The sequence below is a fragment of the Nyctibius grandis genome, chromosome 10, assembly GCF_013368605.1.
Source record: "Nyctibius grandis isolate bNycGra1 chromosome 10, bNycGra1.pri, whole genome shotgun sequence".
Lineage (NCBI taxonomy): Eukaryota > Metazoa > Chordata > Aves > Nyctibiiformes > Nyctibiidae > Nyctibius > Nyctibius grandis.
The window spans coordinates 2,006,442-2,019,411 of record NC_090667.1 but is presented as its reverse complement, the minus strand read 5'-3'; the positions used below and the strand labels follow the sequence as shown (position 1 = coordinate 2,019,411).

At 44.9% G+C, this 12,970-nt stretch overlaps 1 protein-coding gene across 3 annotated transcripts in view; it reads right to left on the bottom strand.

The window, feature by feature from the left end:
• Positions 1-12,970, bottom strand: part of FNIP1 (folliculin interacting protein 1) — a 68,320-nt gene that overhangs the window by 42,753 nt on the left and 12,597 nt on the right. The window contains exon 1 of one of the 3 annotated variants that reach the window (XM_068408510.1): positions 2,822-3,434. The exons of the other annotated variants lie outside the window; for them this stretch is intronic. Within the exon in view, the coding sequence (XP_068264611.1) occupies positions 2,822-2,832 (11 nt within the window). The 5' untranslated portion in view covers positions 2,833-3,434. Of the gene's footprint in view, positions 1-2,821; positions 3,435-12,970 lie in introns of those variants that run through there. 3 annotated transcript variants of the gene reach the window in all.

Sequence of the window (12,970 nt, the reverse complement as noted above, 5' to 3'; positions counted from 1 at the left end):
TGTTCAGTTTAATACTATTTTCCCTCCTGAGTCTTCACTTTTAAAACAACTTCATGCTTACACAGCTTAGGTAGTATCCAATTACTTTTTAATAATTGACACAGATATTTTAGAAGTCTTAAAGAAAAGCAACTGAAGAAAAGTGATCAAGATACTTAGCAGGTAGGAACTGTAAAACAGTTTGCTAAGAAGTTGCTCAAAACCAGAACATGAGTAATCATTGAAAAAGTAAGTTGAAACTATCAGTCAAACTATTGTTTTCCTACATCATGTTACCCATAGTTATAAAAACTGCCTGGTGATGAATCACTTCCAACTATTTTTAAATGCATCTACGCAAATGATATTTATAGTTTCTGCTAGCTTATCTGTTCTGCGTGTTTTTCATGTTAGCACCTTTCCAAAAGGCTCACGGAACAGCCCGGGCAGAGCAGGCGGCAGCTCCACCTTGCCCCGTGCCCTCCTCGCAGGGCTCCGCAGGGAAGGAAGCGTCTTCCTTTACTCCTGTTAATGAGCATCAGGACAGAGGCACAGGGATCCCCAGGGCTTATCTCCAACTCCTGCAGATGATACTCTTCATGTCCTATTGTTGTTACAGCGGTGCTTAGACCCAGCCAACTTCTACACAAGCTTTGGACAGACAGACTGCCCCTCTCTCGAAGAACTTACACGGTAAATATGAGACCATTGCACTGGGTGCATTGGGGTATTTCAGATGCAGATTATCTTCACGTTCCACAGAGATGTACACTCGCATCAAAGCACGCTCACCTGTACATATAAACCTAGTAGTATTTAGGATCCTGCTTTGGTATAGGGAAGGTGAACAGAAGCAGAAGGCAAATGGTCCTTGCCCAGTCCAACCATCATATCACACACAACTGAGATTTTTTTCCAACAAGGGATTCCCTTCTCCTGCCCAAATTCCCCTGCTCATTTCTATTATCTGTTACTGGATTTTTTTGCTTTTGGCTTTGAGAAGATACAACAAAAGTTGAGTATATAGGACACAAGGGGAGGGTATTCTATGTATTTTAATACCTTCTTACTGCAATTCAATATTTTGCTTATTATTTGAGCACTACTGTACAAAGGCAGCTGCGTAGGCCTTTCTGAAAGGGCACAACTCATTTGGAACCAATGAAAACAGCCACCTATGGCATGTTAATGATGCTTCCACCTTTGGAAGATGATATATTAGCAGAGCTTTTTTTAAAGAGGCCTGGGCAAGTTAGTTTTTTTTTAGTAACACCTGAAGTGCCAAAGAACTTTGTCAGGATTCCCGTGATAAGAATGATCCAGACTGCATTGCTGATTTGCAAAGTTGATGTTTTCAGTGAGAGATTGATTCCATTTAAATGCTGGTGACATACCATGACCATAAGGCTGTGAGGAGGAAGAAGATCCCTGAAGCAGAGAAACCACGGGGCCTATAGTTAGAAAAAATTTTGCGACACAATTGCCTTTAGAAGAGCTGAGGTCACTTCAGGGTTGTGTGACTGTTGTGGTGAACGCCTGCTGATTCTGCAGAGAAGACCAGAGTCTGTGACTTGACCACAGTCACGGAGGGAGCGATCGATGGCGAAGGATTTACCCAGCACCCTGGGCGATGCCGCCCTCTCTCACTCTGATCTCAGCGGGGCTTTTGCAGAAGTCAACGGACCTGTACTCTGGGTAGCTTGGAAGAACCAACAGACAGGGGATTATCTCAGGGACAACCACTCACGATGGGTGACTGCTTGGAGCAGTTACATTTTTAAGATTTATCACAAGGAAATAATGTTTCTTTAAAAAAAAAAAATCCAAGCCGCCCCCTTTTTATGTCTTGAAGGAGGGAGACACGTCCACAGGCCTTGCCGCGCCGTAGAGGTCAGCTCCACGCTACATCTATAAATCTGTCTCGTTCATTTACCAGCTTAGCAATCCTCACCTTGAATAGCTGCACTTCAGCTCCAGGAAACTCCTGCTGCTTATACTAAGCACATATTGTACACCAGGCACATATTCAGTCAGCCAGATATTTCACACTCGGTGTAATAAACTTGGACATACACTTCAGCTGGCTTCCAAGGGCCTTGGCTCTAATTCTTTAACTGTATATGAAGCTGACTTTAGTTTGTTTTCATTTTTTTCTCCCTTCTACCAAGTCACTTGGCTCTCATTAAGATACCTAATTTATACTCTAAAGTCCAATACATGAGCCAGATGCCTTTCCACAAGCAAATACACGTAATATATACATCTTAGGTGCAGTCTAGTCAACACATTAATCATAATCTGGAGTGCGATATTGAAAATAAGTAGGTTGGAAGGTTTTGTTAAAGATGTGCAGCATGTTGAGTAACTTTGCAATTTACACAGCTTCACAATTTACAGTTAGTATTAGTAATTTCATAAAATATTTTTGAGACTACTTCATGTAATTTCAAAAAGTACCTGTTTAGCTTTTAGCTGATTTAAGCATGCAAACATACGCACATATACGCACACACACACAATCTCCATGCTCTTTTGAAATGCCTGTTTTAATAAAAAACACACACATGAGACAGAGCTCCTTTCAGTTAAATTCACTGTCATCGAACACAATGTTTTACATTATCCCAGTCAACTGCACTTCCCTTTGCAAAATTACAACAGATAGAACCAATTCAGGGAAAAAAAAAAATACATTCATACCATTTAGCATATAAGAAAAATCATTAAAAAAATAGAATCTTTAAAAGCTTCACATCTCTGGAAAAGAAATACTTTCATCACAGTGAGAATATTAAGCTTTCAAATAATTAAAATAATTTCAAGATCTGTGGAGTGACCGTACCTGGGAAGCATCTTTGTCCCCCGAGCAGTTCCACTTTTCGAAATCCCTCTAAACTCCTGTTGTGCCCGGCTGCCAACTCAGGTTAATAATAGCAATGAGCCATATTCATCCCAAACCACAAGACTGTCAGGTGACATATCAAGAGGTCTGAATTTAACTCAAACAAAAGACTCTCCATGCTGCAATGCAAAAAAGGCTTAATCCTAGCAACAGGATCACAAAAACCACCTTAAAGGAAGCAGTTTGCCGAAGCGCGACACAGGCGTTTGCACCAGGCTGCGTCCGCGCTGCCCCGGGGTTTCATAACCCCACTCCTGCCCCTCCATTCCGTGGCACAGCCCGGGATTTCTGCTCGAGGAACTATCGCCCGTCTTCCCCGCTGCTTTGTCTCTCCCAGGGTATTGCTGCAGAGATCAATCTAATTCACCGCGCAGCCAAGCGCTGCTTTGGCAGCCGGAGCGTACATGTCAGTCCCACCATCCGCCTCCTCTAGCGACCGCGATCCGAGTTGAGTCTCATGACCCAAGTCCCCTGGCAACTGTGGCTGCCGTCCTGCACCTCCGCGAGCCGCGACCGTCGGGAATTCAGCCCGCTCGGACAAGAAGGGGGTGGCCAAAGCAACGCGACCTCCTTCCAGCTCGCACCCCCCCAAGCCTTTACATTCCTGGGAGCGACGGGATGCCGGAGCTGGGGGAGCGGGGGCCGAGGGGTGGCCGAGGCAGCGCTGACAGCCATCATGTGACCCAGCTGTCAGCCTGGGCCACCTGGAGCCGCCATCCGCCGCCACCAGCCCCAGCGCCGCCGGCCCCGCGCACCATTTCGCCGGCGCAATAAAGGCCTTTGAACGCGCAACTGGACGGGGTCTCACTCGCCTGCGCGCTGGGAAGGGGGAAGAGGTGCCCACGGCTACGGGTGCTCGCTGCCTTCGCCTCGCTGGGTCTCAGCTCTCAGTCAAACCAGCTCCGCAGCGGCACCCGCTCCCCCTCCCCATCGCCTCCCGTCAGGACAAAGAAAGCTCTGTATGCCCCGTGTGAAGGGCTCATTAATATTACAAGTGAAGCGTCAGGAACATGCAAGACAACTGGATGGCAATATATAGGGTTTTATGGCGGGGGAGGGAGGAGAAAGATGTGAAATGATACCCACAAAGAAATCCTGACCAACCTGATGGCTGTCAGCAAGGTTTCAGGATTGCTCTCGTAACCTGGGCCATGCTAGGAAGCCTGCTCGGTCCATCACAAAAGCAAAAAGCTTGCTATTTAAAGAACTTTTTTTTCTCTGAATTGTGGGGGAGGAACAAGAGAGATGGACGGGGAAGTGAAGAAGGAACTGGGCATTCAAAAAAGCGATGTACATTAAAAGCCATCAAGTATTGTCACAGGCATATGTGGGGCTAATCATTCATACTATTAATTTTGTATTATCTTTGGACACAGATCAAGAAATATATAAAGGCAGGAGACTGCAGCATCATAGCTCCTACTGCAGTTTTTTTCACTGTCTGAAAACCTACAGGTTTTGCCAGTATTTCAAATAGAAAGGCAACAAAAATCCATTTATCATCAGGATCTCCTGTTCCACTGCATCCCACAGCACACAGTTTATGGCTATCCATGATTCCCCTATATCACAGAGCAGGTGAGCTGATGCTCTTCTTCATGGGCTCCGGTCCCAAGACCCAGCAACCCCAGCACGCCTGGACGATGCTTTGCCACCCAGGATGGATTCCACTGGAGAACACTGAGCTCTTCTGCTACTCATCTCCTGGATTAAGTTCAGGGAGAAATCCTTAATGTATTGACACAACAGCAGATTTGCTGCTGCCTTACACAAAGGTAGTATTTTTATGTTTGGTGCTGGGCAAGTGTTTTGAAACGCAGTAAAACTGGGAAATATATACTTACTTGGTTCCAAATCCATAATCACTATCTTTTGTGACCATGAATGTTTTACAGGAAATTTCGCATTTAGAAATGAAGAGTCGAGGTCCTGACCCCACACAGACGTATACTCTAGACTAAGCTTTTCATATGTGACTAGTGCCAGGGAATTCAATGGAATTACTCACATGAGCAAAATTGAGCATGTGCTGTTTACAGAACCCATGCCTTAAAACCAAATCTTGCCTTTAAAGCTTAAAATGCCAAGCCTTGGGAGTTGTAAGCAGTAACAGTTGACCTCTCCTACCTTCTTGATCTAGTGAAAGGAATGTGGTGTGCACGGTAACTTTCTTTACCTGTGTGGTAAATGCACCACTCTAAAGGTTACTGATGTCAAAAGTGACCTTTTTTCTCAGACATGCAATGGTGAGAAGTTCAGTGCAATGTATTATGTACGCATTTATTTACAGGAGTAACATCTAAGGTTTCCATTTTACCTCAGGGTAACCTGATGCTTATAAAGACAAGTGCTTTGAAAGCAGACCCAGCCTCCATCCAACAACTGATGAGGAAAAATACTGGAAGGAATTCCTCTTCAAATAGAGACAGACTCAAAGTGTCCAGAGAGTAAACAGTGCTTCAGCCAGATCAGTGAATATTTATTGTTTGAGGAAGGCCTTCAGACACTCAGTGTTGGTTCAAACGCACTGTCACCATTCCCACATCCAAGAAAATACTCAGGCCTCTCTAAGATTAAACATGCACCATCCTCTTCTCTAGGTGTACATCCAGGCACAGGGAACATCCTGCCTACCGAGCTGGAACAGAGGAGTAAGTTGTCAAAAACAACGTCTCTAAATTGCTGAGGACAGCGAGATGTTCTGGTCACACCAGTATGTACCTGTGGTATTTTAAACCCAGGTCCAAGCCTGCACTCAGATCCAAACGCCCTGGCTGCCAACTGCAGAGACAAAGCCCTGCTCAGAGGAGGCTCAGGCTGGGCAGGGATGGAGCAATGCAAGGGGGGGTGTGCAGAATCACAGAGCCAATCAGGTTGGATGAGACCTCTGGGATCATCGAGTCCAACCATTGCCCTGACACCACCATGGCAACTAGACCAGGGCACTAAGTGCCATGGCCAGGCTTTTCTTAAACCCCTCCAGAGATGGGGACTCCACCACCTCCCTGGGCAGCCCCCTCCAATGGCTAATGACCCTTGCTGAGAAGAAATGCTTCCTAGTGTCCAACCTGACCCTCCCCTGGCCAAGCTTGAGGCTGTGTCCTCTTGTCCTATCGCTGGTTGCCTGGGAGAGGAGGCCGACTCCCACTGCTCTACAACCTCCCTTCAGGTAGTTGTAGACTGCAATAAGGTCACCTCTGAGCCTCCTCTTCCTACGCAGAACCGTAACCCACCCTGCTCAACAGACGGCAACTTTCAGTGCAGAGAGGCACAGCACAGCCCCTCGGCCACCCCCTCCTCACTGCTTATCTGCACAAATAAAACCCCAACTGGGCTACTGGTTAGTAAAAAAGCTGTAATTACAACGTTGGTTGTATTCCAGATACAGTAACTTGTTTTCACTTATGCTATGAAAGCTTTATGGGAGTTGCAACAGGCCTACGGCATCTATTGTTGAAAGGTATCGCCAGAAAGGCATCTTCCCCCCCCCCCCCCCCAATTCCAAAAAAGCCCCTCATTTACCACCTAGGCAGTACTCGGCTTTGGCAGGGAATACGACACTCTCTGTGTCTTTGAAAGGGTGCAGGCTTTTTTGAGTGTGTGTAAATTTGCACTGGAAAACAAAGCTGAAAATATTATCCATCTTCAGAAAAACACTTAACAAGTTAAAAAAATAAAGTGATCAAAATCTCCTGCCTTTGCCCGTCTCCTTCCAGAGAGATCCTGGGAGAGCACTTCAGTACCCATCCACAGCCACCCAACCACAGCATTTAGATCTACTGGAAAGGCTCTTACGCACCTTTTGGGTATAAATATCTGATTTTAAACCAAGGAGGCACCAGTTGGCTCCAACCACAAGCTAAAAAAAGTAATGAAATAATTCATTTTTGTTCCCCACTGCCTTAATGAGATTTTGAGCCTTTCTCCTCAAGGAAGGCTTCCCTCACACACGTTATAAACGCACACAACAAAGGGCCAGTAAGCCAGCCAAGAATGTTTATTGCTTAGTAATGCACAAAGGTAGGCGCTGGAAGCCACACTAGAGAAAAAGAGAGAAAACCAATTAGGATTTTATTTGAAATCTGCCTAGAAATACTTGGATACCATTTATCTACAAAATACTCGCCTCAGTAGGATTAGCACTGACCTAGACTTGTAAAAAGATGTGCTTTCTGTGCATTTGATATCCCTGCAAAAAACCATTCCACTGAATTCCTCACTGCTGGAGAGGAGGAGTGGACAGTATTAAAGCATAAACCCTCCGTACAGGGCTGGAGCACACACACATACCTGCATGCACCAACATAAGCTCAGCCAAAGGTCAGCAAGAGCCAAAAGGATGAGAAAGATCACTGCAAATAGTGCACAGGTTTTTAAAGCAAACAGGGTCTAGGTTTTGAAAGGAAAACAGATTTTTAAACACTGAAAAAAATGCTTTTCATATATAAAAAAAAATAAATCAACAGAGAAGCAAAGTTTATAAACTCTCCATACACAGGATTCTCACTAGCAGCAAGAGGTCTCATGACTGGAATAAACTGTCTCTCCAGGCGGTGTAAAGGAGCATCAGCATAAACACGGATCTGCCTGGGAGCATTCCTGGAGGGCACGACATCGAACTTTACCTTTCTTATAAGAACACGGATGCTGAGACCTCAGCAGATTGCCTGTCCCTTCCCTGTTGTAATTTTTCAAGTCATGATAAAAGATGCTTAAAATAAAAATTACTATCAAAGTAAAAACCTCATGCGTGGTTAAGCTACTGGAACATTGGTGTTTGTCTTGTATCGCATTTCCAACTGCAATCTACTATAAATAAGACACCGAACAAACCTCCATAATACCAACTGGTACTGCAAGACAACAGGGCATTTTCCCCCTGCCAAACAGTTATTTTATTGTGTGCTCTCGGGTGTGCAGAGTAGAATAATCTTCTGCTGTAGCTATTAAAAATAAAGCGTAAATAGTTCAGTATTGTGTGTGTTTAATGAAAAGTCAGGAAGAAAAAAGTTCCAATACAAATTGCTTTTGATGCACGTAAACGGTTGGTGGAAATAAAGAATTTTGTGAAGTCACACAGAATTATCTAGTGTAGCAGAGGAGGGTTGTGAGGGGAAATATTTTCTTCCCCCCCCTTATGTTGTGTAATTCTGGAGATGTCTAGATAGATTCTTCAATCCTTAACTCCACACATAAAACAAGCTCACAAGCTTAGATGTATCAACTGCAAAGTTTATTGCTTAGGTAACTTAATGGTGAATTGCTGCTTTTTATTTTGGAGATCACGGATATAAATAGATAATAGAATGATGAGAAAAGAAGATATACTAGAGTCAAGGTTGACTGCAAGAACTCTGTTACCATGAAATGAAGACATCTTAGAGGGATCACTATAGCTCCACTAGTGTTATCAATTCTAATATTAATAATAAACCCTTCAACGACTCCTGATGTAATAAGAGTACGTAGGTTGAGGAATCCTGACATTTTCATTTTTTAATAGACAAACATTTAATTCCCTGTATTTATCTTCAGCTTAAAGAGTCTTTAGGGCTTTTATTTTCATGCTCTTCCTAGGAACTATAAGGACTCCTGCACTTCAAGAAAGATGTTGAGGTGTTGGAACAAGTCCAGAGGAGGGTGACCAAGCTTGTGAAGGGTCTGGAGGGTCTGACCTATGAGGAACGGTTGAGGGAGCTGGGGGTGTTTAGCCTGGAGAAGAGGAGGCTCAGAGGTGACCTTATTGCAGTCTACAACTACCTGAAGGGAGGGTGTAGTGAAGTGGGAGTTGGCCTCTTCTCCCAGGCAACCAGCGATAGGACAAGAGGACACAGCCTCAAGCTTGGCCAGGGGAGGTTCAGGTTGGACATTAGGAAGCATTTCTTCTCAGCAAGGGTCATTAGCCATTGGAAGGGGCTGCCCAGGGAGGTGGTGGAGTCACCATCTCTGGAGAGGTTTAAGAAAAGCCTGGACATGGCACTTAGTGCCACGGTCTAGTTGACATGGTGGTGTCAGGGCAATGGTTGGACTTGATGATCCCAGAGGGCTCTTCCAACCTGATTGATTCTGTGATTCTGTGATTGCCACCTCTGCTGCCAGGGCCAAAAAACCGCGCGCGACAGACCATGGCGTCTGCTGCACAGCCCCGCGTGTCCCGGGAGCCCACCGCCATGTCAGCGTGGCAGTGGCCATCTGCTCACGCTGATTAAAACATCCTCTAGTACTTGTTTCGTGAGGTTTTATACAGGGAGGAAATATTGCCTTGGTGGTGAAAGTCACAGAGCGCGAGCAGCAGCGTGGGGATTTGAGCATTCCTTGGCCGTAGGCCACGGCCCTGTAATTGATTAAGGCGGCTGCACTCGTGACTGGGTGATAATAGAGAGCCCAATAAATCTCCACACAAGTATTTGCCACTCAGAGATGGAAAGCAATTGTTACGGACCCTTCATAACGTGCTGCGAGCAAAAGAATTACAACTAATATTAAAGCTACCAAGAATTCCCCCCAGACCACTCCAAAGAACTTACTGCACTTCCTTGCCCAAAGTTCATATTTTCAGTTAAATTCCCAGGAGTGTCAAACGCACAAGGACTACACTTGAGGCCTTCAGCTAAGTCATCCCCAGCACAAACTCAAATCATTCTGATTTCTCAAGATTTTGTCCAGTACGTCCAAGTCTTCTCTCCCCCCTACCCCAGGTCTCATTTATCTGCACAGACAGCGTTGCTCTAGCCAAGGTTTATGTGATCTTTTTTCCCCTGGAAGAAGGGGAAAAAAAAAATGCAAAGCTGCAGCTGTTCAGGGATCCTTGGAGAAGGAGGAAGACAGATGTAAGAAGTTAATTCTCCAAAGATTCACAATGATCAGTGCCTGAGAAGCATTTCAGTCTGTCCCTCATGTGACTGTTTAATTAGGTGTTGATTCACTCAGTCATGAGACACAAGGAAACAGGGCTGCAAGCCCTAACGTCAAAGAAAAAGTAATGCCTGTTCTGCCAGTTTCTGTATTAGCAAAGCACAAAGGGGACATCCAGTTCTGAGAAGCAAAACTCATGTTTCCTTGCCCATAAGCCAAACCATCAAATCACTTCAGCCTTTCCATATGAAAAAAAAAATAAAAAAAATTTAAAAAAAAGACATCTCAAGGATTTCAGAGCAAGATGCTTGTGAACTCCCTGATTATTCTGCGCCGTAAGAGCCGAGACCAGCTGGAGCGTTCGCAGCGCAAGCCCTGCGAGCAGGGTGTGCCCTGGTAATCCAGGTCCAAGCTGCTCCGGGATACCACGCTTGCTTCTGGGGCTGGTTTGTTTGTTTGCTTTTGAAACAAGAACACAAGCTGGTTTGCTATGGCTTTACTCCTGGTTGTTAACTGAATTTCTTAGCCGCCTTATTACCCAAAAGCTTCTCTGTTATGGGGTCCGGTTGCCGTAGCAACAGGCTTTTAAAAATATCAAAGAAATTTTCAGCACATGGTAAACCAATTTCACAAACTGTGTGTGTTTGTAATAGGAAAAGCTGGCGGACGAGTATTTATATGTACTCAGTTCAACCGAGGTTTGACGTAGGGATAATCCCAAAATGCTGCTTTCACTCTAAAGCCCGGTGTTGCAGAGGGCTACAGTGAACCTTAGTTTGCTACGTTACCAGGTCATTTATCAAGACAGTCACATAAAATTAACAATGATGACTTTTCCAACGCAGGCAACATTTAAGCTCAGTGTGTCACTAAAATGCATTAAACGCCAAAAGCTTTTTCTCCTGAAGAATACCACCTTAAACCTCTGATCCATAGCATTTTAAACGTTGTGTGTACGTAGCCTTACCCTCCTCATTCGTGTAGCTTTTACTCCAAAAAAAAAAAAATTTAGACTCTGGATCAGCAACTTATTTAAAACACATGCCTAATGCTGAGCACATGAGCGATTTCGTTGGGAGCAATGAAACTACTTACATACTTCAAGTAAAGCACACGGCTTAAGCGGAGTGCTGACTCAGTCTTATTCCCCCCTCAGATTTCACCAAAAACCCGTCTCAGTTACACAGGAACAACTGCAAACTAAAGACAGAGGATGATTGTATAAACAAATTAATATCTATGGAATTAAACCCCAGTCTGGCCTATCCGTACGTGATACTCGTTTATACCAATATCCCACGAGTGCACAGATACTCCCCAGGTATCAACAACTGGCTGACACCGCTCTGTTTGTCTCTTGCCATCTAAGCATCCTCCAACACCTTCAAAACTCTGATGTGATGCTTGGCCCAGTTCTGCAATCCTTCTGCACACCGAGTGACTGCTTGCTTCTGTGACAGCTCTGCTCCTGAGCACCTTTAACAAACCCCGTAGTTAACCCTCAAAACTACTAACCAGGACGTTCGCTGCATTTTAAGACTACTGCCAGGCTCTGGACCAGAAACAATCAGGATGTTTTCACAGATCTGCCACGTAACATCAAGGAATATCTAGGTGGACTGGATCTACCCTACAACTGCTTTTCAGGAGGGAAGACTTTTCTAACTAGGCTCCAACCCATGGACTGAACATCCCTCCCTTACTGGCTCTACGAGTTGAACGGGCCCCTACTTAATTTGCGGAAGGGATGAGACCTTGATTTGCACAGATATTGCAAGAGCCCCAAGACTACTGTGAAGAGCCCAGACTGCTCATTTCTCCAAGGCAAGAGTCATGCTGCTCAACTGTTTTCCAAATTAAGCATGGAAAGGTGACCTGAAACTATTTCAGGTAGATCTATATAGAGCAGACACTAAAGACATTGCTTGACTTCTCTTTTATGTAACTCCTAAGGACAGGAGGACAAATAAAAATCAGATGCTTGAACAAGCCACATGGCCATCCAACTTCATTTAATAGCTGCAAAAACATACACACTGCCAGAATAACGGACCAGCCTGGCACCTAACAAACACACTAAAACTGTGAGGTCCTGAATACTTGGTTCCCCAAAGCAGAGGAGCACTTAAGCATGCTTTTAGCCACCAGCCAGCTAATGGTCCCTCTGATTTGAAAGGAGCTGCTCAGTCTTTAAACCAAGCTTAACAAAGTGCTCTACTGGGTTTGCAAGAGAGTGCTTTGCTCATGGCCACACTGAACTCTGTATGCTCAGATTTTCTGCTGTCCCCTTTGGTTTTCTAAGTCTCGCTGTATGCTCACGGTCTTGGGTTTCTGAGAATGGTACGAATGGAAAATACAATGTAGGATTGGCCATTGCACTATTTAAATAAGCTTTTCAACACAACTATCCATCTAGAGGGACCTTCCACTGAAGAATAGCTGAACTGGTCAAGTCTGATTGAAAACTCCACAACACAGATACACGCAGGCTCTGAGCATCAACTGAAAACAGCCCCTATGTGTCCACGTGGCTTTTCTTACTGTTAAAATCTTGGTCTGCGATAAAGAAACTGCAGGTTCGGCTCGGCGTGCCCTCCCTGGGTATCAGCACTGAAACTCGCTCCAAACACACACCTTCCTTATCGCGGGATTGAGCTGGAACTCACGCTCCAAACCAGCTCTGCCTCACACAATCAACAGAAACACTTGATAAAACCGACATTGTTCCTCTGGGAGAGGCTGTACTTAATCAAGATACATATATACATTCAGTGTATGTACAATACACCCCTTTCTGCCGGTGGTAATGGATTCAATGAGAATGTAGTTCCACACGCTCCCAGCCAACACAGCTTGCCACCAGATGTGACTGGGGCAACTCCTGCCTGGCTCCTAGAAGGACTCTCCTGGGGTTGCGCAGAACAAGCCATTTCTGACTAGCTCTGATCAGCTCAGTATCAGCTCCTGCATCTTCTGTAGTCCACGTACCCCAGGCTAACATGAACAAAAACAACATTTATTGTTTCCTCTCATTCCTATGGAGTGGCAGACTCAGCTTTGCTGTCTCATTCAAAAGCGTTTTCTTGCCTCATCTTTTTGCTCCCTATTGAGTCCGTCCACACGAGCATCTGTAAGATGTGGGAACTCGGAGAAGCCCAGTGCTGCGAGGATCCTGCTGTGAACCAGTAACAGCACCACATGAAGCTATTTATTCCGCTGCATCAACAGGAAAGA